The sequence below is a fragment of the Penicillium maclennaniae genome, assembly GCF_028827695.1.
Source record: "Penicillium maclennaniae strain IBT 15551 chromosome Unknown utg000007l:1.0-4884863.0:1.0-4888362.0, whole genome shotgun sequence".
NCBI classification, from domain to species: Eukaryota; Fungi; Ascomycota; class Eurotiomycetes; order Eurotiales; family Aspergillaceae; genus Penicillium; species Penicillium maclennaniae.
The window spans coordinates 454,653-481,125 of record NW_026623219.1 but is presented as its reverse complement, the minus strand read 5'-3'; the positions used below and the strand labels follow the sequence as shown (position 1 = coordinate 481,125).

Here is a 26,473-nt window from a genome sequence, read left to right as displayed (position 1 = left end):
CCGATCCTGGAATTCGCGATCAGGTTAATCCTAGTCGAAAGAGACCTCCTAGCGGTCAATTTCTGATTTCAATCTCATCCATCGACTGCATATCGAGCGTTATCAGTGCAGCTCTATTGACAAGGATTACGATGATCAACCAATATGAACTCGCTTTTTCTACTCGTGCTGCATAAAATAGCGAGGCATCTCCGAAAATGCCCGAGTAGAAGTTTCGATATCGATCTGTTCATTATGAAGATTCAAATGTCTTTGAATGATTATCCACCCACCGCGCCGGCAATAAAAAGACGGTCAACACCCAGGGGATGCCCCCGTTCAGCCAGCCCCCCGGTCGCTTTGCTTGCATTCGGGCATTGAAGAACTAATGATAGCCGGCGTCATTGTCTCTCCTTTCCATGGGCCATTGGTATATACTTCCCCCTCAACACCCCGGATTAGCAACTAATCTTTGTTGCCTCTGTGGGCCAACGGTCTGCCATTGACGATTCAAATAGAGAATCATTCACCCACACGCATTCCTTCTTTTACATATCATACTTATCACTCTTACGCTTCAGAGGGACTGATGATGGGTCATGATGCGGAAATTGCCTGCTACATGAGTAGATTCCATGAGGAACAGAGTTGTAGCTATTTAATCACACCAATGCCAAGTCGTGAATCATCACACTGAAGCGCATGAACCATGTCCTTGTCTCCTGATGCGATCACTCTAGGACACACGAGATTTGTCTAATGACACTCCAGAAGATTTTATCTAGGTTGAGATGAGGAGAAACTTCGTTCTTAGGTCTTTTGAAGCTCTGGCAACTCGTGAAATGATTCACCGATACCGAAGAGTTGGTTTCGAAAGAGACCAAATTCGAGCATTGCTTCAAGATCATGAATGGATAGCCGGAGAGAGAAAAGTAGAAAGAAAGTCACCGCCCAGAAGCCCTTTAAACGCAACTTGTTAAAGACAGACAAAGAGAGAGAGAGAGGAGACAAAGGCATTCTATGTAGCGATTATAAGCGACCTGTTTCCGTCAAGTATCATCTCGGTTTGATCAAATTGTCTTTTTCTTGCCTTAATGATCCATAACAGGTACGCATTGCTAATCTGTCGTGGGCAGTGGTAGCAACGAATAGGAAGAATACTTTTCAACTTTGTCAGTCCTTCGAATTTTCCCCTCCTCCGTGCAGAGGGTTAAAGTAAATGTCAAGAATGGCGCATATTTAGTGAGTAGTGACCCTTCTCCTCACCAAGGTTTATCCGACCTACTGCATCTAAGTTCTGCTATTCGACATGTAGACAAATGTACATGAGGTGAAGCATTCTCAGACTGTTTCCACTGAGAAAGAGATTCACACCGACATCTTTACTAGAAGGTCACTCGTCGTAAATGTTTGTTACCACTCCCTCAATAGCGCCCAGTCGATCAAGCAGCAGCTCATTAAGGGTCCTCATCCGTCTCATTAGTTTCGGTGAAAGCGACTTGCGGCTCGGTGGCCATCACGATTCACGAAACACTTTGCGCAGATTTATTGAAGAGTCCATTGTTGGATTTGGACTAAGGAATGATTTGTTATTAGCGAAGACGAGGTTGTGACAGATTCCTCGGAAGTCTGGGCGAATCATGCGATTGAGGAATCGTAGCGCTTGGTTGAGCTTACCCTTTCTTTCCTTCTTTGCATGGTCGTTTCCTTGGTGTCATTTTTTAAATCAGTGCATTGATTTTGATTCTTTTGTTTCACATTACATTTCCAGCCTGTGGTCAAGATGAATCAAGTGACCGAGGAATTTGTTCGACAGAACCTTCGGAATGTGATTTGGTGCTAAATGTGGCTACATCAGATCCACATCTACCAACTGCCTGCGATGATCAGCACTGGTAGGATCAGGAGACTAGTTCAGCGACTTTTGGGACCCGAGAGGAAGAGCTTTGGGATGGTAGACGCGCGTTCCCAGGGCAACTTCCAAACGCCTCGTCTCTTTAAGGTTAATTGACATCAGCACTATAAAGTCCAATGAATGCTGCCTGGATCAGGTCTGACACGCATATCACGTTGAAAAAACCCTGACTTATACAGGACAGTTGTTTTCATCTTTTTAATCTTCTCCTTCGAGAACAAGCATTTTTGGGCCAAGATCAGCAATTCACTGCACCTTATTATTGGCCGATGGCTTCCCACAGAAGGGTAAGCGCGGCTCCTCCGGATGCTGCCATGGCAGACACCCAGAGTCCGCCCAAAAAATCCAATTCATCGCGTTACCGCGAAAAAGTTGTCGAGTCGAGGGTCACTGGAAAGAATCCATCTAGATCCCCTCCTGGTCTACGATTGGATGGCACACTACAGAATGCGAGCCGCAATCCACTGGATCCGGCAACACCGAATAGTATCCATCGTGCTGGCCACGATCGCAGCTCTACTATATCGGGTTTTATTATGGAGAGTCCGAAGGGACGAGATCTTGATCGTCCCGACGATCCCCATCAGCAGCCACCCTCTCCGGGCAAGTACTAATTTCACTCCGCCCTTTCACACCAAGGGCCGACATATCCTCGATGCCCGGGGCACGCCTATCAAACTGGCTAGTATCAACTGGTACGGGGCAAGCGATATTGATTTCGTTCCCGGGGGACTGGAGGTGCGGCATCGTGATGAGATCGCACAAGTGATCCTCGATTTAGGATTCAACAGTGTGCGGCTACCATACGCCGATGAGATTGTGAGTGAGAACGCAGTGATAGGACGCGAGGTGATTGCTGCCAATCGAGATCTCTTCGATGGTATTCCGGAAGGGTCCTCGATACGGGCGTTGGATGTGTTTCACGCTGTCGTCGAGAGTTTAACCGCGGCTGGACTGCTCATCATTGTCAACAATCACATTACGCAGGCGACTTGGTGCTGTGGAGCCAACCCTTGCGATGCAGGCTGGTCAAACGATTGGTTTGGTGGTCAGTTCTTGTGCCGTGTTCCCCAAACCGAGGAAGACTGGATTCGCAACTGGGAGACGGTGATGCGGCCCTTGGTGCCGAACCCGCTTGTCATGGGCGCGGACCTGCGCAACGAAGTCCGGGGACTCTGGGGAACGATGCACTGGGCCGACTGGGCCACAGCGGCCGAGACAGCATCTGAACGGTTGCTGGCGATGAACTCGAACTGGCTGATGATCGTGGAAGGGATCTCGTCTGCGAACGACTTGTCTGGAGTGCGCTCCCGGCCCGTGCGACTCAGCGTGCCCGATCGAGTGGTCTACTCCGCCCATGTCTATAAGTGGTCTGGCTGGGGCAGCCTGCGCCCCTATGGGGGCCGGTCATATGAAGACTTTGCCGCCGAGATGTGGACGAACTGGGCTTATCTGGTGGCCGAGGATCTTGCGCCGGTGTGGGTGGGAGAATTCGGAACTCCCGATGATCAGTCGGCAGGAGATGGCAACTACTGGCGTCATTTGGTGCAATTTCTGAGTCTGATGGACGTGAGTTGGGGCTACTGGGCGCTGAACCCGCGCAAGGCGACGGGGGAATGGGAGAGCTATGGGTTGGTGGACGATGCATGGAGCCCGAGCACTCGATCGCATGATCGTCTTGCGGATTTGCAGCGCCTAGGACTGTAAAAATTGACATCAGATGAGAGATTCTGAACTTTGAGAAGCAAAAGAAATGAGCTACACGAGTTGATATCCTCCCGGTCAACCACGGTCTGCATCTAGTTGCCGTGATTGGTGTCGGGGCGGGATCGGGGGAGTGGCCGTGCGTGTCTCACCCATTCACAGTCGCAGATGCGGCCAAGCTTTTTCGCGGGTTCGATCCACTCTTACACTTCTTTGACCCTTCTCACGTCGTGCCTCTTGGTCTCTAGTCCCCTTAGACCCTAGTTGCAGTCCCACCTTTCCTCACCAGGGTCATTGGTGCTGCCCATTTGCCTGCACCAGCATGTCTGATTCGCCCGTTTTGTTCGCTCCTGTAGTCCTCAGGGACACGGGGATCAATGTAGATCAACATACTAGGCAACCATGTGGGTGAGAGAGAGAGAGAGAGAGCGAGAGAGAGTAGCCCCTTTTACTCGCTTCATTCCCTGTAAAACGCGGTCTACGAATCCTTTGTATTTTTTTTGACTACTCTCACATTTCGTGTTCAGATCCGTCAAGATGTTGGCCTGGGTAACTCGTTGTCTGCCGGGGTTTAGCATTATCGGGTTGGTGGTGTTGTTGGTATGCGCCTTTTCTGATGTTCTCAAGTCTGCGCTCTGGGAGAGCTACTTTCCCCATCGAGTCACCCTACCCAGGGCGGCTTCTGGGGGGGCATGAATATAGCACAGCGGATCTTTGTGGTATACGCGGTCTTGATTCATGTCCATATGTTGGGTTTCACTCTCCGGCTCGGGTGGTCGATCTACAGAGCTACTGGGAAAGCCAAGACGGCGTTGGAACGGCGCATTTGGCATACCCCTCTTCCCTCGCCGCAGCCCGAAGGACAAGATGATCTCGAGCCACCCATCTCGCCCATTTCCATGTCCTCGATGGACTCGTTGCTCACCAAGAACCTCAAGACCGATGTGACCATCAACGAAGTGATCGAGGAGGAACTCGTTCACGCGATCATCTTACCAAACTACTGCGAAGACCTTCATACACTCGAGACAACCCTCAAAGTGCTGGCAAGCCACCCACGGGCGAAATCACAATATGAGATATACCTGGCCATGGAGCAAAAGGAAACCGAGTCCTCGGACAAAGCGGGCCACCTGGTCACCAAGTTCGAAAAGTCTTTCCTTCACATCTGCAGTACATTCCACCCATCAGGTATCCGTGGTGAGATTGCAGGGAAAAGCTCAAATGTGGCATGGGCCGCTCGTCGTATCGTGGAGATTCACCGCACCGATCTGAACGAGGATAATTGCAATGTTGTGGTCACTGTCATGGATGGTAGGCCCTTTCCCACCCACCCAAAGACTCAAGAGATACTAACAATGAACAGCCGACACCCATCTCTCTCGCGACTATTTCACCGAGATCCGTCGACTGCATTACGCCCATTTCAGTGAGGCGGATCGCTCCCTTTACTGCTGCCCCATCATCTTCGATCGCAACTCTCACGAGAGCCCCGTTCTCGTCCGATGTGCAGATCTGCTTTGGGGCTTTGCCGGGCTGTCCACCATGTATCCGGGAACCATGATCTCCATCCCCACCTCGGTATACTCGCTGCCACTCTCCCTCGCCGAGAAGGTCGGCGGATGGGACAGTGACCCGACGGCCATTGGCGAGGACATGCATATGCTCTTAAAGTGCTACTTTGAGACAGCAGGTAATGTCATCTCCCGCGTGATCTACGTCCCCGCAAGCCAGTGTAACGTGTCGAGTGACCGTGGACACGGCTGGAGACGATCCATGGACACTCTGTTTGCCCGATATCGCCAGGCTCTCCGCCATATGTGGGGAGCTCTGGATTCGGGCTTCGCGGCTCGTCGTTCGCTGGGCTACCTCCGGTTCCACAAACGATGCTTATTCCTGCGTCCGAGACACTTTGCTCTACTGGAACTGTTATACGAGGCTCACTTCCTCCCCTGTCACTTGACCATCATCATGCTGTTCTCGGTGATATACACCTTCTTGACCCCCGCGTCCCAGCTACATCCAACCCTGGCATGGGCATTCTCCGTCACTGACATCGTGCGCGGAATGTCGTTCGTGGGAATGAACATTTGTCTGGCGCTGTATGAGCGGTGGCACACTCTCTGCCTCAATGCTCGCATGCGCGATATGCAGGAGGCCAATCTGCCTGATACGGGCTGTTCCCAGCGTATCTGGTGGAAGCCGCAGTACCTTCTCGATCGCATCGCCTTCCCCGTCGCAGGTACCCTCTTTGGTGCCGTTCCAACCATCCACGCCGTGTTCGCTCATTTCTTCACCGATCGCTTGGTGTATCGGGTCAGTAAGAAGCCAACCTTTACGGACTTAGTGGCGATGGCATGAACGAGCGGTTCTGTTCGTTTGGTAAATAATTTGGATTGGAAGCATGATATACGGGATCTAATGTGTATAGTTTCTTTTCATTGTTCTGTATAGACCCCCAAGTAATAATGATAGATTCTCGGCGCGGGAGAGGCAGTTCCGGCGTTTATGATTTGCGCATTTCACCGCATCCCCACCCGTCTCCAACAGTAGGGAGTTGGAGTAGCAGTAGGAATCGATTATCTGTGCGACCTCGACCTATATTGCGTTCTCCTTTACTCCACTGAATATTTTCTCAATTGTCCTTTCTTTCAAAACATTGAAACACAGTATTCTATCATGGCTCCTACCCGTCGCGTCGCCATCATCCAGTGGCACATCAAGGTAAATCGGCCCCCGAAACTCCCCAAAGTCCGTGATCTATGACGCCCACGCCACTAACCACCTACCCCAGGACCTCGCCATTGAAGAGAACCATGCAGCTGCATGCAAGTATATTCGGGACGCCGCATCCCAAGGCGCAGAACTAGCCGTTCTTCCAGAATACCACCTGAGCGGCTTCATCCCCTCCGACCCACGCTGGGCCATCCAAGCCGAGGACTCTGCAAAATACCTAGCCGCGTATCAAGCACTCGCCAGAGAGCTGGGGATGAGTCTTGTTCCCGGAACAATCATCGAGAAGGAACAAAGCGCAACAGGGGACCGATTTTGGAACACGGCGTACTTCATTTCGAGCGACGGGTCTATTCTCGGCTCATATCGCAAGAAGAATATTTGGCATCCGGAGCGGCCGACCTTGGCTTCCTCGGGACTGGATGCGCATGTTGCATTCGATACGCCGATTGGCCGTGTGGGAATGCTAATCTGTTGGGATCTGGCGTTCCCGGAGGCATTTCGGGAGTTGATTGCTGATGGGGCGGAGATTGTGATTATTCCGACTTATTGGACGCCGCATGATGCGTCGGTTGAGGCGCGGGCGTTTAATGCGAATGTCGAGGCTTTGTTTCTGGAGTCGACGTTGACGGCGCGCTGTTTTGAGAATACTTGTGCGGTTATCTTTGCGAATGCTGCCGGGCCCTCGGAGGATTTCCTGGGCTTGTCGCAGGTGACGATGCCGCTTGTGGGACCGGTGGTGAAGATGGGGAATGAAGAGGGTGTCAAGGTGGTGAATATGGATTTGGGGATTTTGGATGTGGCCGAGAGGAATTATAAGGTGCGGCAGGATTTGAAGAAGGAGGATTGGCATTATACGTATCGACACTGTGTTGGTAAATAAATTTTAGGAGCCTACGAGAGGGAAACGAGTGGAATAGATGGTAGGGTAGACCAACGCCTTAAAAGAAAAACAAGATGCAATTGAGTCGATCTAAAGCAATTCGTAGAGCAGTAAAAAACATCATTATGAATGAACTCCTCAAAAGGAAAATCATATGCCAGACATTCCCGGAACCTTGTGAACCGTGAGACTTTCTCAAGACCAACAATTCTAAACCTCGGGAGAACGTGGAATGCGGCCCGAGGCAAAGCAAAAGCAGAAAGTAAGCCGCAGAAAGTGTACGAATATCGAATATAGTCAGGATTGCGTCCGCAAAGTCACAAAATAATGGTCCAACTCCGCCAACGCGAGAACACTCAATCATACAGTGGAAAAATACCCCTTTTCACAGCTTGATGGCCAAGGATGTCGAGTTTACTGCACTTGGCTGACAATCTCGCTGGCACGACCGAGAGACTCCACCATCTGTTGGCACTCCTTTCGTCGGCGGACGGTGTAATCACTCTCCTTCAGTAGGTCGTCGAGCTCGTTGTTGCGGTACATCATCTCTAGCAGCTCGCGTTGCATCTCATCCTTCGTGTATCTGGATCATGTCAGTTTGGAACTATCAAAGTGATCGAAATGAAACATACTGCACCAGTGTGTACATGACGGCCTTGGGGACCATGTCGATCATCGTGCGCTTCACGATGTTGAAGTAGGAGGTAATGAGGAGCTCTAAATTTGGGGTTAACTTGGCACCTTACAGAGCTGGAAGGGTGGAACTTACTGATAACCTCAACCTCAGTAGACTCCCGCTCAGACAGAGTAGCAGAAGCTTTGAGGGTGGGAGGCGGGGCCTCCATGGCGGCCATCTTCTTCTTGTTCTTGGAAGCCCAGAAGCTGCCAAAGAACCCACTGTTGTCTCGAGCCTCGCCAGTAGTGTCCAGAGAGGGGCTCGCGGCGCGGGCGGGCAGAGGTTTGCCGGTCTTGGGGTCGACCTGGGTGGGCTTGGCGGCTAGCTGGCGGTCGTTCACGATGGCCATGGCCTAGATTTGGTTAGCGTTTCTGGTCTATCATGACAGGAGGCATGGGGCTCTTACGCGTTGTCCGTTAAGGAAGTCGGGGTGACCGGTGTTGATGTAAGTGGCCTCCATGGCGATCAAGTCCTTGACCAGCTTACTGGTGGGATCCATGCACTTTTTGAAGAAAGCAATAACGACGGTGTGAAACTTCTCCTTGAGCATGGGGTAGCGGCGGAAGAGATTCTTGTTCAACAACTGGCCAAGGATGCGCACCAGCTCGTCGTAGACAAGCGAGATACACTTTGTACTAGGGTCCTCCAGACGCTTGATCTGTTGCTTGACAATCAACTCAAAAGCAGTGGTTCCGACGAACAGCGCGGGCGAAGATCCGGACGAGTTGTACAGGATCGTGCGAATGTCAATGTCTTTCACAACGTCGAAGGGGTCAACGGCCTTGACACCGTTCGAGTAGAGCTCGTGGAAGACAAAACTGATACGAGCACCACCCGAAAGCTCGGTACTGGACAACTCCTGGTTGTTTCCTTCCAAGACAGTGCGGTATTCATTGCTGAACTCGGTAATGATGTTGAGAATAATGTTGGCGCTGTTGCCGAGCATGGAATCGCCGAGCTGCGCGAGCTCCGTGCTGTACTTCTGGAGAGAGGAGGAGATACGGGCCTTGATGTCAGGGAGGGTCTGCTTAATGTGCATCATCAAGATCTAGAATGAGGTTAGTTGACTGCTCACGCGACTTTTGCGACTGCTACACGTACCAAGTTCAGCTTGCGGGCAAGGTATGGGGTACCGCAGTACGAAGCCTTGTTTCGATACGCCTTGTGGTTCTCGAAGAAGTTCTTCTCATTCTCCAAAGCATAGGAAATGAGCTTCTTGTTCTCAATGTCACGCTGACCACGGTTGACAACGGGCACGTAACCCAGGCGCAGCGGGATAATCCGACCAGCGAGAATATCCACCACATCGGTACCATCGTCCATCAGATCAACCTTACTCAACACACCGATGGTGCGCTGTCCCTCAGGATCCACCTCACGCGCCAGCTTCAGACCATCGGAGTTGGCCAGATCCTGGTTGGCCGATGTCACGGCCAGAATGATGGCATTAGGCTTGCTGATGTACTTGAGCACCATGTCCTTAATCTGACGCTCGATATCCTTCGGCTGGTCCCCAACAGGCACCTTGGTGAGACCGGGCAAATCGACCAGGGTCAGGGTGAGGACGTTGGGTGAGTAGATGCGCAGGTTGATCGGGACAGGTGAAATGCCAGCGTTTTTGCCGACTTTGGTTTCTGTCTCACGCACAATCTCATCACGGATCTTGTTGAAGTCATAAAACTTCTCGCCGGGCAAGTGCAAGAATTCGCCGTACTCGTCGACATTGGACTCGCTGTCCGTTGTTTCCAGCATCTTGTCGCCATTCGTTTGCGCGGTAGGGGTCTTGTTGATCAGCTGCAGAATGAGGGGTTCTCCGAGTAACAATTCCCGAGCCACGAGGTAGGCTAAATCAGATAGAAAGTGTGGTTAGCAATGGCTGACGACGCTGCCTGGAGGTACCCCCGCCACCCGCACCGTCGCGAAATGCCGGAGACATGAGGACCACTGTGAGGGAAAGAGCGCATACAAATCACGGCCAACAATGTTCTCTAATACTGAACTTTTTCCACTGGACTGCGATCCGACGACAACGATCTGCGGCAAGTCGATGGGGTTGTGCACCTAATGGCAAGCGGTGTCAGTTTCGGGCAAGAGAACACGGGCGTCGCATGAGAGCTAATATATGTACTCACCCCAACTGTAGAAAAGACATCCTGGAGCTTGTTAACCAGCGAGATCAGGCTGGGGTCGTTCACGTTTATGCTTCGCACAGGTTAGCTAGGCCGCATCAGAGGGGATGGTGGGACAGGGGTGGTTGCGCACGAATGGCCAGTTGAGCTTGCCATGGCTAGGCGATGTGTATGAGACCTGAGCGAAAGAAGGCTAGAAATCAAAAGAAAGGGCAACCGTAGTAAGAAACACCCAGAGCAATAGGGAGATATCGCAAGGAGAGAGGCGGAGTGTTTGGTTAAACAGACGCAGGCGGTGACAGAGGGTGGCGGATCCACAGTTGGGTCTTTGGGTCTTTCGGCTCGTGGGCTGCGGCACTTGCTACTCAGGCATCCACTCCTGCTACATCTACTACATCTACTACTTCTACTACTTTCTATACATCTGCCTAGTCTCGATCAAAGTCAAAAATTTATTGAACATAACTACAGGGTAATGTGCTTGTCAAAAACCGAATACAAGATGCACGGAGAACGCTTCTCTCTCTCTATCCCTCTACTCATCCGACACCGACGCAAAGCGATCCGACATGGACTGCAGGAGTTGCTCGTACTTGGCAGTGACCTCCTCCTCGTTGTCGGGTACCTCAAACTTCATGCTCCGCAAAGACGCCTGCAGGTCCGAGGTGGAGTCACGGACCTTGTTCCACTGCTGGCCCTGAGCCACGGCCTTCTGAGCCTCGTCATGGAAGCCCATGAATGCCTTCATCATGTACTCAGTCTTCCACAGAGGGCAGAATTGATCGTAGTCACTGTAGCCATTCTGCTGTAGGAAGTCATCCTTGAGCATGGCGGCGACGTCCAGCGTAATCTTGTCCGAGTCACCAAGCGCCGCCTTACCGACCAACTGCACGACCTGGTCGAGATCCTCCGACTTAGACAGCAATTCACGGATCTGGTCACGCAAGCGAGGGAAGTCCGGGTTGTGCTTTTCGTAGTACTTATCCAGAACGGTGGTGTACTTGCTGTAGGACATCGAGGTGTTGACCGACGGGAAGTGCTTGCGCTGCGCCAGCTTCTTGTCGAGACCCCAGAAGACCTGCACAATACCTAGGGTACTGCTAGTGACGGGATCGGAGAAATCACCACCGGGCGGGCTGACGGCACCAACAATGCTGACACTGCCGTTACGCTCGGGGCTACCCAGGGCACTGCTGCGGCCGGCACGCTCGTAGAAGGAGGCCAGCTTGGCACCCAGATAGGCGGGGAAACCCTGGTCAGCAGGCATCTCTCCCAAACGACCGGAAATCTCACGCAAAGCCTCGGCCCAGCGAGAACTCGAGTCAGCCATCATAGCCACGTCCTTGCCCTGGTCACGGAAATATTCGGCGATGGTGATACCGGTGTAGATGGAGGCCTCACGGGCGGCCACGGGCATGTTGGAGGTGTTGGCGATCAAGCAGGTTCGCTTCATGATGGGCTCCTTACGGCCCTCGACAGTAATGGAAAGCTGTTGGGAGAGAAGCGGTTAACAATCACACATGGCTTTTGATGTCGAACAGTATAAATACCTCGGGGAAGTCCATCAACACCTCGGCCATCTCGTTACCACGCTCACCGCAACCGACATAGACAATGATGTCGGAGTTCGAGAACTTGGACACGGATTGGGAAATGACAGTCTTGCCACATCCGAAAGCGCCGGGAATACAAACGGTTCCACCCTGAACACTGGGGAAGAGAATCCAGCACTCTCTGCCCGACAATGAAGGGCGAATCGGCAGCGAGACGGTCGTTGACCGGGCGAGGTACACGGACCGGCCAAGTCTGCATCATTCCAAACTCGCTCTTCTTACCCTCGAATTCGACCTCGAGCAGCTTCTCCTCGACGGTGTAGCTACCGGCGGGGGATATCCGTGTAATAGTACCACGGGCACGTGGGGGCAGAAGGATCTTGTGGTCATTCACCAAGCTGTTCTCGAAGACGGTACCCCAAATGTCACCACCGGTGATGTGATCGCCGACCTTGAAGCCGGCAGGCTTGTACTCCCACTTCTTCTCGCGGTCCAGCGCATTGACGGAGATACCACGGGGAATGTAGATACCTTTCGACTTGTCGGAAATGGCCTTGAGCGGTCGCTGAATACCATCGTAGATCGTCTCCATCAAACCGGGGCCAAGCTCGACAGAAAGGGGCTTTCCCGTCCGTGTGACGGGGTCACCGACGGTCAAACCGGCTGTTAAATCACAATAATTAGCTTCGGCGATGATCGATCGGGGCATACGTGGCCCACAAGTGGTAAGGAATCGTACCGGTCTCTTCGTAGACCTGGATGGTGGCCTTGTCCTGTTCGATACGAATGACTTCACCAACGAGAAGGTCGTGTCCAATGCGGCACTGGCAGCCATCGGATCAGCAATGACTCGGAGTGCATTGGGGGTAGCTTTCGAGAACTTACCAGCTCGTACATGGCACAGCCGATCATATTTTCGGCCACGACGACGGGGCCGGAAACCGAGAAGATGAGGCCATGAGGCTCCTGGTCCTTGTTTTTGGGGGCCATGGTGGTAGCTTTGGAAGAGGGGTTGGAGGAGATGGAGGTGGGTGAGTCTGGAAGCGGAGACTTTGGAAGCTCGCGGTTGACGGGCGGTGGAGAGGTCGGACGCTCGGGCTCTCTGCTAATCAATTGCAGCAGTGACGGCCTTGCTTTCAATCGAGGCCTTTGCAAGCCTAACATTCGATTTTAGGTGATCTTTGTACAGTCAATGTACAGGTTGCCCAGATGTGCTCACTAGGTCCTGTTTGGGGGGGTCGTGGAGATTCCCCCTTATGCTATCCAATCCTTTCGCTCGTTCTTCCGAGTGATTAGCGCCCGGGATCGCCAGGTCTCCATTGTCCGTGAGTTTGTCTGTCAGCCTCAAAAAAGCAATATTTAGAAAATAGGGGGCGTGGGTGCTAGCATCGAAGGGTGCGATTACATGTGAGTACGAGCCATGTGGGCGACATGCCCCTTCGTATAGTTGCTGCAGAGCGGGCATTGAATCGTGCCATTGCAGAATCGACTACATAGAATTAGGCATTCTTCGAACTGTCGATGCCTAGTCAATAGCCCGGGCATTCTATATTGAATGGAATGATTGTCTCTACATGATCTAGCTTCGAGAAATAGGAGGCGAGAGATCAAGCGCCGGATCTCGGCGCCCCTCTGCACATGCAAAGTATAGATCACAAGTTTTTTGACACTATAACAGCCAAATGCTATGCTGAAGACCATGCGGTGCACTCATCGGGTGTTTCAAGCAAATTCCTGTTTTCTTACTCGAGTTTTCAGGTGCAGCGGGCGTCCTGCCAGAGGGAGTCTTAGCATTATCCAATGTATGTTAAAGTCCCTAAGTCTTCAATCATTCTATTCTCCCGGATATATATGAAAAGGCATTAAAAAGACACAATTGACCTATAGTAGCATCAAAGCATGTTTACACGCGAAGCAAATCCTTTGAATCTCGGACGGCTTGAAGACGGTACGATTTACATGAAGAGTGAGTCAAAGTTGGTCAAATGTATTGAATTGAAGAAATCAATCGTTGAAGCCTCACTCCAAAAGACGCTAGCTTTTCTGGCGATGTCTAACATGTATTTTCCGTCCACAATATCGATATGGTCGGGCTGAACAGGTCTTACTGCCGCTCAGTGTCATCCCTTTCCCCCTCAGTGGACTTTGCCTCGGCGATTCTGAACCACTTGACTCCAAAAGCTAGTAAGAATGCTATGGCTGTCGTAGCGACCGCAACAAACTATCAGTGTCAATCTGGTCAGTCATCATTCTGCAATGGGGTTGCTCCCGGAGATGGACGCGTACAAACGTTGCAGTAATGGCTGTGTTGTAAGATTCCAGAACTGAACGTAACGATTTGGGGGGAAAGCTCTGCTCGGTAGTTTCACGTATATGGGCAGTTCCAGCGGTAGATAACAAATTGATTTGGGAGGCATTGAGTCCGGCATGCTTGGCCAGTTCTTGGCCCAGAATTGAACGAAATACGATACCTCCAAGAACTTGCGTGACGGTGGCCCCTAAGAATTGGAAGAACAGATTGAGTGAGACGGCAACTGGCATAAGGTCCGGCTTATCTTTGACTGCTAATTGGACGATGAGAGAGGGCATTTGTTGGGCCATGCCAACTCCGAGACCCTGGATGACCTGGAATCCAATCCAATGGCTAGACGGTGTATCGAAAGTCGAGAATTGAGTGTATAAAGCTGCCGCAGTGCACACTAAGAGGGGTCCAATAAAGAGCCAAGGATTGTAATAATGCATCTTCCGCGCTATGTCCTAGTGTCAGCTTTGGATACCTCGATAAGTAAGATCCTAACATGAAAAGCTCACCCAGAACACCAGCAGTCAATGTTCCCACTATCTGAGAGAGCACAGCAGCTAAAATCCGCGTACCACTTTCCAACGGAGTTGCGCCTTGCACTGCTTGAAACCATTCAGGAAGATAGTAATTCATAATGCCAAGAGACCCAAAATGACAGAATGAAAATAAAACGCTGAAAGCGATTGTTCGTCTAACAATGAGGGTTCCTGGTATCATAGCATCATCTCCTTTATGGCTTTCCCAGCAAACAAAGAGTATGAGTATCACAGCTGCGCCCACGAAGAGACCGATGATTGTTGCTGAGTCCCAATTCTCTTTTGTGCCGCCCCACATCATAGCGAGAAGCAGCATGAAAATACCTGGAATAAATATTCCACATCCGATAAAATCTAGGCTTTTGATCCGCTGGATAGCAGACTGATCGCGCTGCATGGACGGGGGTCTGAAGAAGCAGAGCATACAGATTAATGTCAGAGCACCTGGAGGAAGGTTGATCCAAAAACACCACCTCCACGTTGCCTTCTCAGTAAATGCGCCACCTATGATGGGTGCTAGAATGAGGCCCATAGCAAAGCAACTGCTGCATATGCCCATGAGCAGCGGTTTCGCTTTCTCTGAAGAAACAGTGAGAACAATAACAAACCCACCACCCGCGACACCGGACGCCCCAACGCCTGCGACTGCACGACCCACAATGAAGGTGTTACTATTTGGAGCACATCCACATATGAGGCTGCCGACCAAAAATATGGAGAAGAATATTATGTAGATCCAGCGGAGTGGAAACGTTGAGCTCAGCTTTCCTGCCAACGGGGTCAATGCGCAAGTCGTAAGGGAATAGGCGGCCGGATACCAGGCCAGCTGCGACGTATCCTTGAAGTCGGATGTGATTGATGGAATAGCCTATCCATCGAGTGTCAGACCCTTTTAGGATTTTGGATAGTAAGGAGGGGAGCAGGTAGAAGTACCGTTGCGATGACGAAAATATCCAAGGACATCAAGAAGGTGCCGAAGCATATACCTATAAAGATTGCAACAAGCTTGAAACCGTGCATTACCGTCGAGGTCTCCTCTGACCCCCCAGTACTGTTCGCATGTTGAAGCTGGGCGGTACTTTCAGCAGCATCTTCTGACTTAGTAGCTTTCGTGGTCTCATCCGGAGAAGAGATAGCCATAGTCTAGATCTAAAAGTGTGATGCACGTTTAAAAATACGCTGGCAGAATGTAAATGGTAACAGGCAAAAACATGAACGGCGTGCTGAGTGTGTTGAACTGGCGACAAAAATCACTCGCGCAAAGTCGCCAGCCTTGGGGGTCAAACTATCCCTGCTGAAAAGAGATGAGAATTTGGGGGCCGAAATCTTCCTATAAACTCCTGTCCAACAGCACTAAACATAGCCGGATTACATCAAAAGGGGTATATGTGCAAATTGAGATATCTCGCCCGTGAGAGGGATAAATCAAAAAGTTGGGTGCTCGCCGAGATCATTTAGGCCCTTAGTATCAAACCACCATCTTCATATACGTACGGGCCCGGGACCTCACACAGGGCCCACGGGCTTAAGCCAGACAGAAGACGAAGCCTCGATAGGACCCTCGGGTGGGCTTCGCGGTAATATGGTACTGGGAGAATTCGAAGATTACACGGTTGGTCTATAGCGCTGTTCAACACGGTGGCTAGCCCCGCCAACCCCGCCAAGGGCAGCTCCATACCTCGACTCCTCAATTATTTCATGATCGGCTAATTGTGAACTCGCACTGACGAAGTTCTTTTGCCTCTTCGCAATCATGTCTGGCCTTGAAGCTATTGGGGCAGCGGCCAGTATCTTACAAGTCGCAGACTTAGGCGCTAGATTATCCGTCAAACTCTTTTCCTTCTACAGACGGGTTCAGGATGCGCATAACACAATCCAGGTTCTGTCAAACGAGGTCGCGCTCGTAAGTGCTATTTTGCGTGAACTTGGAGACAATTTGGAAGAGGAGGAGTCGTCCAAGCTCTGTTCAGACGAGGCGTTTCGCACATTGAGTCTTGTCCTTACTCAGTGCCGGGACATACTTGAACAGATCCAGAGAATGGTTGATATCGATGAGCAGCCAGAAAAGAGTCAGCTTCGACGAGTGACTGGAAAACTTCGGATAGTCCTGCTTGAGCCGAGTTGGGAGCGGCTGAAAATCAACCTGGAAAGGCTGAAGTCGACGATGCTACTTTTGCTCAATGTCATTATGTACGCGGGTCAAATTCGAAGGTATGCTTCATCATCCTGCCTTTGGAAAACCCCAGGAAGAAATTAATATTACACCAGCAACAATATACCAACCATGGTCCAAGAGCAGCGTGACTTGATACAGACTTTGTTGGAAGAACGACAAAACGAGAACCCGAAGCCACGGCAGTCAAGTATTGCCGAACACTTCTCTCCGGGACTCACGACAGTCAAACCGCGGGGTGGATTGTCCCACACTGAGATCTCTGGAATCGGGAACCAAAAACTCAGGCCAGCCAACCACCGCTCGAACTCGAGTGATCAAGCTGTACAGAGTTCAATCGAACACACGAACAACAGAGGAGCACGAAAAAGGTATCATAGAGCTATGGAAGACAATAAGTCCGCTGAGCTTGAAAATTACAATACACTCATACAAAGCATGCTTGATGGGATCGAATCCTGCAAGAGAAACCTTGAGAAGAACAGACACTCACGAATCAGAACCGGTGTCTTGAATATTCACTCTGGAGAAATTATGCGATTCCAAGTCGAACTTGGATCCCCCATTCATATTGACCATTCGCTTTTCGCGTACGTACGAGTCACAACGTTTCTTCTTCTTTTAAACTTCGCTAACGATCACAGTGAGCATATTTCCGGGAACCCTCCCATGACGAAAGTCACTGGTCCTTCTACTGCACCCACAGAATCGCTTGTAGACATGGACTACAATGAATCCGACGAATCGGACCTCTCCGAAACTGACCTATCCATTCGCCGTCAGAACAAAAGTACTGCTAGCGTTGACTCTTGTGAAGCCTCCCCCAACAATCGCGACTACGAGCTTCTTATGAGTCGGCGTATCATCGAAAGGGATGGCCACCAGAACATGTTAGAGAGAAATGATGTCCGTCAGGACCTGGAGCTCTGGAGACAGCAGCAGGAGATTGAGCGTCTAGAGCGTGCGCTCCAGAGAGATCGTGAGAGGAGATCCTCGTCTCATCTGGCCCGTGAAGAAAAGGAGTGGGATGAGAACAATGAAGAGACTTCCTGCCGGCTGCGGAAACTTGACACCATGCCCAAGTATGCAAAAGATTGCAACGCGGCTGAGCACTGGTCACAATCGGAGAATTTCAAAGAGGTAGACGCAGAATTTCCTCAGAAGGGACAGTGGAAGACGAAACTAGCGGCGGAGAAGCTGAATCTTGCGAAGACACAAGAGGCAATAACTCAGAGTGAGGAGTCGAAGGCGCCGATTAGTGCGAGCGACATGCAGAGAGCATCAGAGGAGGATGGAAAAGAGGAAGAGGAGGGTGCGGAGGAAGTGGAGCCGGGGTTGGATAATGCCGCCGTTATAGAATCGAAGCAGGACCAGGATGTGTTTGAGCAGGAGTCGGAGCGTCCCCAACCTAGTAGCACCGAGAAAGCCAGCAACAAAAGTGGCAATGATGCTCAGAGCAATACATTGACCCTGCCAGACAACATGGAAGACTTATTGGCGCGGTGGACGACTCTTAAAACGCAAGAGATTCAGCGTGGCCCGTTCTCGGGATTTTAGTTGGCGTGCAAACATGTCTTCATATTCATCAAAGCTACCAGTACTCTGAAGAGGATAAAAGCTAACATCTCTACCTCTATCTCCTTGGGTGCTGAGGGAACAGACTATTGAAGGGAGCAGGACGGCCGTCTGGCAAGCAGCCGGGATGAAACAAGCCCTCTCATCAATCCAATAGCCGAGACGATGTCTTGCTCAGGCGCATTATTTATCAGACTACTGGCCTTGAACCGTTTAGACCTCGTTTTGCGCGCCCAGCTGCTACGTTGCACTGTGCTGCTTTGCAGACTGCGCCGAGCGTGCATTGAACTTGTGAGCTCAGTCACTGTAGGTAATGAAAAGTACATAGAGCTGGCTTAAATTTCTGGAAGCACCGAAGAGAGGAGGTGGAAAATATTATTCGTTCTAACGCATAGATAATGAATCTGGACACTTGCTTGGCCATTCGAGCGATCAATTTGATCTTCCATAGACGAACACAGGCAGGATACCTCTGGACTGAATTCCAAGTCCCTTTAGAGTGACACCGTATATAATCAGCACGTCTTTAGGCGATAATATTTGGTTCGTGAGTGATGCAAACTCCAGGAAGCCCAAGGAGATACAAGTCGATAAGAAAACGGAGCATGTCATAGGTGCCCGATCCTCCACCGTAGACCATTGGTCACGACACAGTAGCTCGGCAATTGTGCTATCTCAAGCATGATTCTCTATAACAAGGTGGCATAATTCCAAGTATTGGGGCTCTTGGCCTTTTCCTAAACCGCAACATGTGAGCGTCGGTCGGAATATTAACCGACAACGCAGATCGCGGCTCGTGACAGACACACCAGCCAGTAGTGCGCACGCAACTCATCCTCCAGAAGAGCATATTCCTTCATATCTCCAGAACCGTTAATATGAAAGTGTCGATCCCCCGTGAATGTAGTTCACATGCAAGTCGTCCCAGCTTTACCCCTCCCGATCGACCCTGGACCCCGGGCCATGGTAGAGGCGATCGGAGGAACCACCACGGCCATGACGGCTGCATGTGGGGAGACTTTCACTATTTATACATGACCGCATCGCCTTCTTGAAACAGAGTTGGAAACCTCCCTAGGCAATACTTTGCATCTCTGATTCGAATCATGGCGTTGAAAAGTCCCAGGCTGAGGCACAGCATAGAGTGCCACTATTGGGACTACTCGTTTCACTGGACTGACCGCCACAGGTCGGCAGATGAGCTGCGACCCATGGCTTTCACTTATGACGCTCTTGCCGATGAGTGCGTGCAGATCTTGAATCAACTCCCTACGGATGATGATTCGGATAGGCCTTTCAAGAAGGATCTGTATGGCCTGCTGAGAGACCATGTCGACAAAGACCCTAAGCTTCAAGAGCTATGGACGCAGGTCAACACGGTCCCAGAATGGGTCGATTGGGAGCAAATACAACGAGGACAGGATACTTTTTTCCGATACGGTGTTCCCATCTTGAATGTGGTATGTCCGGAATACTGCCTTTTCATACCTGACTGACGCTAACGTAGAACGACAGCTCAGCTTTGAGAGCTTACTGGGTGGAATGTATGAACACGTCATAAAACTGGAACTTTCACACTGATGTTCTTTAGGGGAGCAATCCGGGTTGTTGAAACACTCGCGCGAACCGGTGGCTTCGGCGCCAAAGTCGTACGACGCCGACTTCTCGAAACCCTCCAGCATGTCCTGCAAGTCAATAGTTCAGCCGAGGGAATGAAGCCAGGAGGAGAAGGAAACGTCTCATCAGTACGCGTGCGACTTCTCCACTCATCCGTCCGCCTGAGGATCTTAGAGCTGGTGAAACAGAAGCCCGACTACTATGATATCGACAAATACGGAACACCGGTCAATGATTTAGACTGTATCGGAACGATTCACACTTTCTGTAGCTCAGTTGTATACCTCGGGCTACCTCGACAGGGAATCCATCTCAGTCAACATGAGATCGAAGACTATATTGCGCTCTGGCGACTTGTTGCATTTTACATGGGCACACCGACAGAGTCTTTGGAAAATCCCACTAAGGCACTGGCCATGATGGAATCACTTTTGATCTCTGAGATTGATCCAACTGAGACCGGAAAGATTCTCGCGAAAAATATTATTCTCGGTCTTGAGAACACGGCTCCAGCATATGCTTCCAAAGAATTTATGGAGGCACTGACTAGACTTTTGAACGGAGATCAGCTCTCCGATCAACTGGAGATTCCACGAACGAGTCTTTACTACCGCTTCATGATATGGGGTTATTGTTTCTGGGTCGCGACCCTTTCCTCTATCATTCCCAAAATACACTTTCTAGATCGACTGATGATCAGTGTGAGTTACTTGAGGGCTTCTGCTGCCTTTGAAACACTTGACTGACGGGAGCAATAGCTACGTCGCAAAAATTTTTACAAGGTGATTCTAGATGAGAAGATCGGTCTCGGCAAAGAGTCTCGCTTCGAATTCAAGTACGTGCCCACTTTGACACGTACTACCCGTCTTGGAGAACGGCGCAGCACCAAGTATGAGCGAGCTGGTGTTGAGACACTGGCCCGGTTAGGACTTATTGCAGCCTTTACTGGAATCTTGGCCTTGGGCATGGGTTTGATATTTGCGGCACGAGTGCTGCCGACTAACCAGCTATTCCAAGGCGGTCTAGCTTAGTTGACTGGCATCAAGCGACCCATAAGTTTTCGTTTCTGCTTTTCTTAATCGTTCAACTGTGATGACCATGGCACCATGTGGTGGTCTAGGTATTACTGATTCATTTTGAAATCTCATGGTATACGGCAAACCGAGTAGATAATTCCCAGTGGTGAACGCAGGGCCGCTTGCCGCGTTCCTCGGCTCTTTAAGCATATGTTCCTGTCATTCTCGTCAATTGCTTCGGATTCGTTGCACGTAGATTCCTTACCATAAAGACTTTCTACGATTATCTATATGCTTGGCCTGAACGTGAGACTGTCGTGCAAACTTAGATTGTATATATCTGAGCCAAAATGTCGATATGGGCATTGACCAGAGCTGTTCTCCTATCATTGGTAAGTGATGCATTCGTTTGCAGATATAGACCTTGTAATGATCATCATTTCCTGGATGAATTCGCATCCATTTGCCTCGCGTATTGGGCCTCACGCATATTCTACCGGCCTTGATGGATATCCCCAACATGTGCATGCAACAACACCAACACCCTCCCCTTACCGCTCTTACAATACCTCGATGCCGTGAGCGGTCGAGAAAATATACACCTCATCACTTAGTGAACACAGAGCTACATTTCGTCGGCACAGTGGTTGGTAAAATACTCGCTACTGTAGTAGAAATAGTATTGCTAGGAGATTTCAGCGATTTGAACGCAAAAAAACCTCATCGTCAAATAGATGACGATGCAGCACTCACCATAATCATGTTCCTCCTCCTCCTGCTGCTGCTGCGCGCAAAGACCACAAGGCATGCACTCGGGAGCTGCATCTACAGCTGTCGCCGGGGGATGTTCTTTTTCCTCTGATATAGTAGCATGCGTTGGAACTTTTGAGGATCCATCCGATGATGTAGTAATTGGTTGCACTCTGCTCGGTGCTTTGCTAGGCTTGGTGTCGGCTCTGCATCGGGAAACCTTTGCGCGAAATCAAGTTTCCAGGAACTTTCAATTTCCATGCCAGTCTGACGATGATTGTTCTTTAATATTCACTGCACAGGTCTACATGTTTGGGTATTGTCAAGTTTGCACGTATGGAGACAGATGTCAACCCTTGAGGATACCGGCCGGGCTTTGACGCCGCTCTTTGTAGTGCGACTGATAATCTAGTCTACTGCTCGATCGTCCACAGTTTGGCAAGTTATGCTGCTCTCCTGGAGGCTAGTCCGAAGCTTTAATGTAGTAAACAGCTCAGGCCGATCGGTCTGCCGATGTTCATGATTCTTGTACCAGCGGCATAGGCGCGTGCCACAGAGATCGAGACGATCGCTAATGCACAAACAGTGATGATGTAAGACATCTTCCTCAGTTTTAATTTTGAATCACGTCTAACGAGGGAAAATAGAAACGTGCTGCCACCATTCAAGTGTCCCACGATCATGGGACGCACCGTAAGCATCCGAGGCGGCGCTGGTTGAGTCGTGATGACGTCTACTACTCCGACACTGATTCATACGCAAGTAATAAATTTTCCCAAGTATCTCATTTTCTAAATTACAGTCAAAAGAGCGTCATATTCGCCTATGGCTATGAAACAGGTCTTCAATATGATCCGTTCAGAACTCGACCTTGTCATTCCATCTGCAAACAGTTGTAGGTGACGTGACTGTAGGCAGCGCGGTTGTAGTGGGACATTATTTCTGTAAAGAGGTTTCAAGTCAGCTCACTTCCTAGTCCTGCTTCGTACGGACTGCTTCCGCCGGAGGCAAAGAGAATCACATACTCCGCATTCCTGGCAGCTGCAGCTGCCCTTATCGCAAGTGCAACCTTGAGCGCCGATACACGCGCAAGTAGTTCCGCAGTCGCAAGCCATGGTTGAGGATAGTTATATTGAGGTAAATCGATGATAGGTTTCAAATATATCAGGGGTGATTTAAAGAGTTGGCTGAGAAGTTGCGGCTGGACGGTTCTTATACCTAGAGCGTTAGAGGGGGTAGGACCGGAAGCATCATGATGGCGTCAGTGGGAATGGTATATACTACTCTAGAATCACCTGTGCAATCCTACAGGACCTCATTCGGAATTAGTATCCAAGGTACGATCGGGAATATCTGAGCCAAATGTCCAGTTGTCGCTCAAGCTACGGGGCAGGGTCCACGTACACGTATAGAGCTTGCGGTGATCACTACTGGGTGCCACATATTCACCATATTTCTTGGGCTAAGGCTAAGGACTCTTCCACATAACCTGATCAGATCTCGAATTGGAGTAATAGTACATTAGATTCACTTCATTTTGCTTTCTTCACAATCAGCTGACGAGAGGAGCCTTTGTCTGGTGACGCCTGACTGGGTGGGTTACCGATAAGAGCTCATCTGCTCCCTTCTCCCATTTCCCATCTCCGCCCGCAACCCAACCTCCATATCCCAAAGAGGGGATCTTAAAACCCTTTGAGCCCTCTACTTAACATCCCCCTTCGTCTCTGATCTATCTGCGATTTGAGACCAGGATCTATCTCGGTCTGGTGATATATCCATTTTATCGATAGCTCCATCACGAGCTCCCCCAAACGGCGAGGAACTATCCACCCGCCTGTAGATCTGCTCACCTGGTTCTTCTCAAAGAGCCAGGGGACTGGGCAGATCCAGACTTTCGACCTGGCCAACAATCCTCCCTTCCAACCTTTCACTCCCGACCACCCTGATCTTCCTTTCCCCGACCCTATTGCCCCCGACTCCGGCAATACCGATTCTCCTTCAGAATACCGACCCGCCCAACCATCCTCCCGAACCCAACCCAATCTCCGTCGCCGCCGCCTTCCTTCAAGCAGTCCTAATCTTTCAGCTACAGGGTTTGAGGCAACACCTGAAGACGGCACCGCAGTCGCATCCCCTAACGATTCTATACCGTCCGGCCGAGCTGACGGTCATCCTTCATTCCGCAAGCGCAGGCGCCTGGCAAACATGCGTGCGGATGAAATATCGACAAATGGCTTTCCCCAGGCCTCTAACGGCTCGACCTCCAGCTCTAGAAAAGCCAGCATGAACGGCCAATCCAGTACTACGTCGAACGGAGAGTCACACACGAACGGTTCCGCCAAGTCTCTGGCAAACATGAGCTACTACGGCCATAAGCGGGAGGAGGTCACGCGCATCATAATGCAGAGTCTGTACGAAATGGGCTACGGCGGCGCGGCTTCTATGCTGAGTGCCGAGAGCGGCTTTCAATTAGAGACCGCTGGGGTGGCCACTTTCCGAAGTGCTGTGTTGGGCGGGCGATGGTCGGAAGCTGAAAGGATCTTGATTCAGTCATTCCGGAACGGAGGTACACATAATACTCAGAAGTTCTCACCAGATGAAACACTATTGTTGGCGGAAGATGCAGACAGGAACAAAATGCTATTTTACTTGCGGGAACATAAGTTCCTTGAGCTCCTGGAGGCGGGTGATCTCGGTGCGGCACTGATCGTTCTGCGGCAAGAACTTACGCCGTTGAATTATAATATTGAGCGCCTTCATGCTCTTTCCAGGTGCGTTTGCCCACAGATCATATCGTGTTGCGATCTGCTAACTTGCCCTCACAGTTTTCTCATGTGCCCCACGGAACTGCTACGTGAGCAACCTGGCTGGGACGGCCCCTACACCGTATCGCGAGAACGACTTCTGGCGAAGCTATCCAAGTCCATATCCCCCTCTGTCATGATTCCGCAGCATCGACTTGCAATTTTATTAGACAGTGTGAAGCAGAGTCAGATCAATAACTGCCTGTACCACAACACTGCTGAACCACCTTCGCTCTACTCAGATCACATGTGTGACCGAAATGACTTCCCATTGCAAGTCACCCACGATCTCACTCAACATTCTGACGAAGTTTGGTATTGCGAGTTTTCCCACGATGGCACAAAGTTGGTCACTGCTGGCAGAGACAACACCGTGCTCATATATGACACCGGTGACTTTAGAGTGCTTCAGCGGCTGGATGATCATGCTTCGGGTGTTGCATTCGCTAGCTGGAGCCCAGACGACTCAAAACTAATTACCTGTTCACAAGACAAAAAAGCCCGAGTATGGAACGTTGAGGTATGAATTACCTGACTGCGTAGATCGTTTCTGCTGCTAATCCCATCTCTTAGAATGGCCGCTGTCTTCTTACCATCGATCATCACAGCGATCCCGTGACAGCCGCCGCCTGGGCCGCAGATGGCGAATCCTTCGTAACGGCATCTCTCGACCTAGGTGCGCAGCTTTGCCACTGGAGTATTCGCGGGACATCGTTGCACAAGTGGAAAGGCGGGTTCCGGGTACAGGATTGTGCTCTTAGCCAGGATGGACGGCGACTTGTGGCGGCAGACACTGACTCAAAGATTCACGTGTTCGACTTTCAGACCTACGAGGAAGTTATCTGCTTCCCCGTCTCCAGCAAACCCACATCAGTTACTATTAGTCGGGACTCAAAACATATGCTCGTGAGCCTGGCAGAGGGAGAGATCCAGCTCCTGGAGATGGATACATCCATCGTGATTCGGCGTTTCTCCGGCCAGAAGCAGGGCGAGTTTGTTATCCGCAGCACATTTGGCGGTGCTGATGAGAACTTTGTCGTCAGCGGCAGCGAAGGTGAGAACCACTGATCACGAAGCTGTTCATAGTTGTACTAACGTTTTCCAGACTCCCAGGTCTACATCTGGCATAAGGAAAATGGCAAGCACGTGGAGACTCTTGGAGGGCATGTTTCGGGTTGTGTCAACTCAATATCATGGAACCCGACGAACGCAACAATGTTTGCTTCAGCAGGCGATGACTGCGCTGTGCGCATGTGAGCATCTCCCCTAAAAATAACTACCCGAGACGCTACTCACAAATCTCTAGTTGGACCGGTGAAAACAATCGACCTCGCCCGACAGGCGTCCCAAGTCAACGCCGTGGCGTATCGTCCAACGGATTCCCACGAACAAGCGCATTGAGAACAACGTCAGCATTCTGATCTCAATGAATGATAGATAATTCGCGCAAGCAAAGCAAGACTGTTTTCATATCCATGCTTCTATTCACAGATGTCCCCGTCACGTTTTCCGCCGGCGTTCTTTTCTATTCCACGCGCAGGTGACGGTCAGGCAATATATTAGGGTAAGGGCTTTTAAAGTTGATAACTATGGGCTCTTTCTCGTGTTCCTCTAGAATTCTTTGTGTTGGACCACACACGACTCTGACCATGATCACGATTCTTCACCACCCCTGACCATACAGAGCATTTTGGCGTACTCTCAAAAATTGTAGCATTTCAATGAATATCTTAAGTGCGATAGAATTCCCTCCATTTTCTTATTCCTGTTGTCGTGTTGAATAAAGACCCTATATCACCCAGGACGAAGCCTTTGACTGAGACTGTGCTCTCTACTGTACAAAACTACAACAAGGGCATATTTAAAGTGAATTAGAATAAATTCCGTCAATCATAACTCCCAAAGCGTCCGGGTAAGTAGAAATCTCAGCAGAAAAAAAAAAAGCAAACCACAAGTGTACCTCTGGAGGGGTGATCGTCTTGCCTGGCAATCTTAGACTATAATAATGATTAGTCACAAAGAGAAAGGCCAAAGAAAATGGGGAAGCCTTACTGAAACGTATTGTTTTCCCTTTCCTCCGCACAAAACCGGCCCCTCAGTCATCTTGGATGACTATCATCAATTACAT

General features: G+C 50.4%; 9 protein-coding genes across 9 annotated transcripts; 6 read left to right on the top strand and 3 right to left on the bottom strand.

The window, feature by feature from the left end:
• Positions 1 to 2,341: 2,341 nt before the first annotated feature.
• On the top strand, positions 2,342 to 3,601 carry N7477_007388 (cellulase family protein; the record flags this gene model as incomplete). The annotated part of the gene is made up of 1 exon (XM_056969051.1): positions 2,342 to 3,601. One exon carries the CDS (start codon positions 2,342 to 2,344, stop codon positions 3,599 to 3,601), a length of 1,260 nt encoding a protein of 419 aa, XP_056819083.1.
• Positions 3,602 to 4,344: 743 nt separating this feature from the next.
• On the top strand, positions 4,345 to 5,959 carry N7477_007387 (glycosyltransferase family 2 protein; the record flags this gene model as incomplete). The annotated part of the gene is made up of 2 exons (XM_056969050.1): positions 4,345 to 4,912; positions 4,965 to 5,959. 2 exons carry the CDS (start codon positions 4,345 to 4,347, stop codon positions 5,957 to 5,959), a joined length of 1,563 nt encoding a protein of 520 aa, XP_056819082.1.
• A 318-nt stretch (positions 5,960 to 6,277) lies between these two features.
• N7477_007386 (carbon-nitrogen hydrolase family protein) lies at positions 6,278 to 7,214 on the top strand (the record flags this gene model as incomplete). The annotated part of the gene is made up of 2 exons (XM_056969049.1): positions 6,278 to 6,322; positions 6,393 to 7,214. The coding sequence occupies 2 exons, from the start codon at positions 6,278 to 6,280 to the stop codon at positions 7,212 to 7,214; spliced, it is 867 nt and encodes a 288-aa protein (XP_056819081.1).
• A 414-nt stretch (positions 7,215 to 7,628) lies between these two features.
• N7477_007385 (dynamin-like GTPase vpsA) lies at positions 7,629 to 10,175 on the bottom strand (the record flags this gene model as incomplete). Its single annotated transcript, XM_056969048.1, has 8 exons — positions 7,629 to 7,797; positions 7,847 to 7,931; positions 7,984 to 8,242; positions 8,297 to 8,938; positions 8,992 to 9,684; positions 9,772 to 9,951; positions 10,023 to 10,092; positions 10,153 to 10,175. The coding sequence occupies 8 exons, from the start codon at positions 10,173 to 10,175 to the stop codon at positions 7,629 to 7,631; spliced, it is 2,121 nt and encodes a 706-aa protein (XP_056819080.1).
• A 379-nt stretch (positions 10,176 to 10,554) lies between these two features.
• N7477_007384 (H(+)-transporting V1 sector ATPase subunit A) lies at positions 10,555 to 12,736 on the bottom strand (the record flags this gene model as incomplete). The annotated part of the gene is given in 5 exon segments (XM_056969047.1): positions 10,555 to 11,508; positions 11,570 to 11,749; positions 11,763 to 12,235; positions 12,312 to 12,396; positions 12,458 to 12,736. The coding sequence occupies 5 exon segments, from the start codon at positions 12,734 to 12,736 to the stop codon at positions 10,555 to 10,557; spliced, it is 1,971 nt and encodes a 656-aa protein (XP_056819079.1).
• A 940-nt stretch (positions 12,737 to 13,676) lies between these two features.
• Positions 13,677 to 15,550, bottom strand: N7477_007383 (MFS transporter; the record flags this gene model as incomplete). The annotated part of the gene is made up of 4 exons (XM_056969046.1): positions 13,677 to 13,793; positions 13,859 to 14,322; positions 14,384 to 15,278; positions 15,344 to 15,550. The coding sequence occupies 4 exons, from the start codon at positions 15,548 to 15,550 to the stop codon at positions 13,677 to 13,679; spliced, it is 1,683 nt and encodes a 560-aa protein (XP_056819078.1).
• A 613-nt stretch (positions 15,551 to 16,163) lies between these two features.
• On the top strand, positions 16,164 to 18,140 carry N7477_007382 (uncharacterized protein; the record flags this gene model as incomplete). Its single annotated transcript, XM_056969045.1, has 3 exons — positions 16,164 to 16,621; positions 16,679 to 17,173; positions 17,228 to 18,140. The coding sequence occupies 3 exons, from the start codon at positions 16,164 to 16,166 to the stop codon at positions 18,138 to 18,140; spliced, it is 1,866 nt and encodes a 621-aa protein (XP_056819077.1).
• Positions 18,141 to 19,264: 1,124 nt separating this feature from the next.
• On the top strand, positions 19,265 to 20,806 carry N7477_007381 (oxygenase MpaB family protein; the record flags this gene model as incomplete). Its single annotated transcript, XM_056969044.1, has 4 exons — positions 19,265 to 19,618; positions 19,674 to 19,702; positions 19,750 to 20,476; positions 20,534 to 20,806. 4 exons carry the CDS (start codon positions 19,265 to 19,267, stop codon positions 20,804 to 20,806), a joined length of 1,383 nt encoding a protein of 460 aa, XP_056819076.1.
• Positions 20,807 to 22,366: 1,560 nt separating this feature from the next.
• Positions 22,367 to 25,766, top strand: N7477_007380 (WD40 repeat domain-containing protein; the record flags this gene model as incomplete). Its single annotated transcript, XM_056969043.1, has 6 exons — positions 22,367 to 22,436; positions 23,382 to 24,312; positions 24,367 to 24,865; positions 24,919 to 25,399; positions 25,451 to 25,598; positions 25,652 to 25,766. 6 exons carry the CDS (start codon positions 22,367 to 22,369, stop codon positions 25,764 to 25,766), a joined length of 2,244 nt encoding a protein of 747 aa, XP_056819075.1.
• Between the last annotated feature and the right edge of the window lie 707 nt (positions 25,767 to 26,473).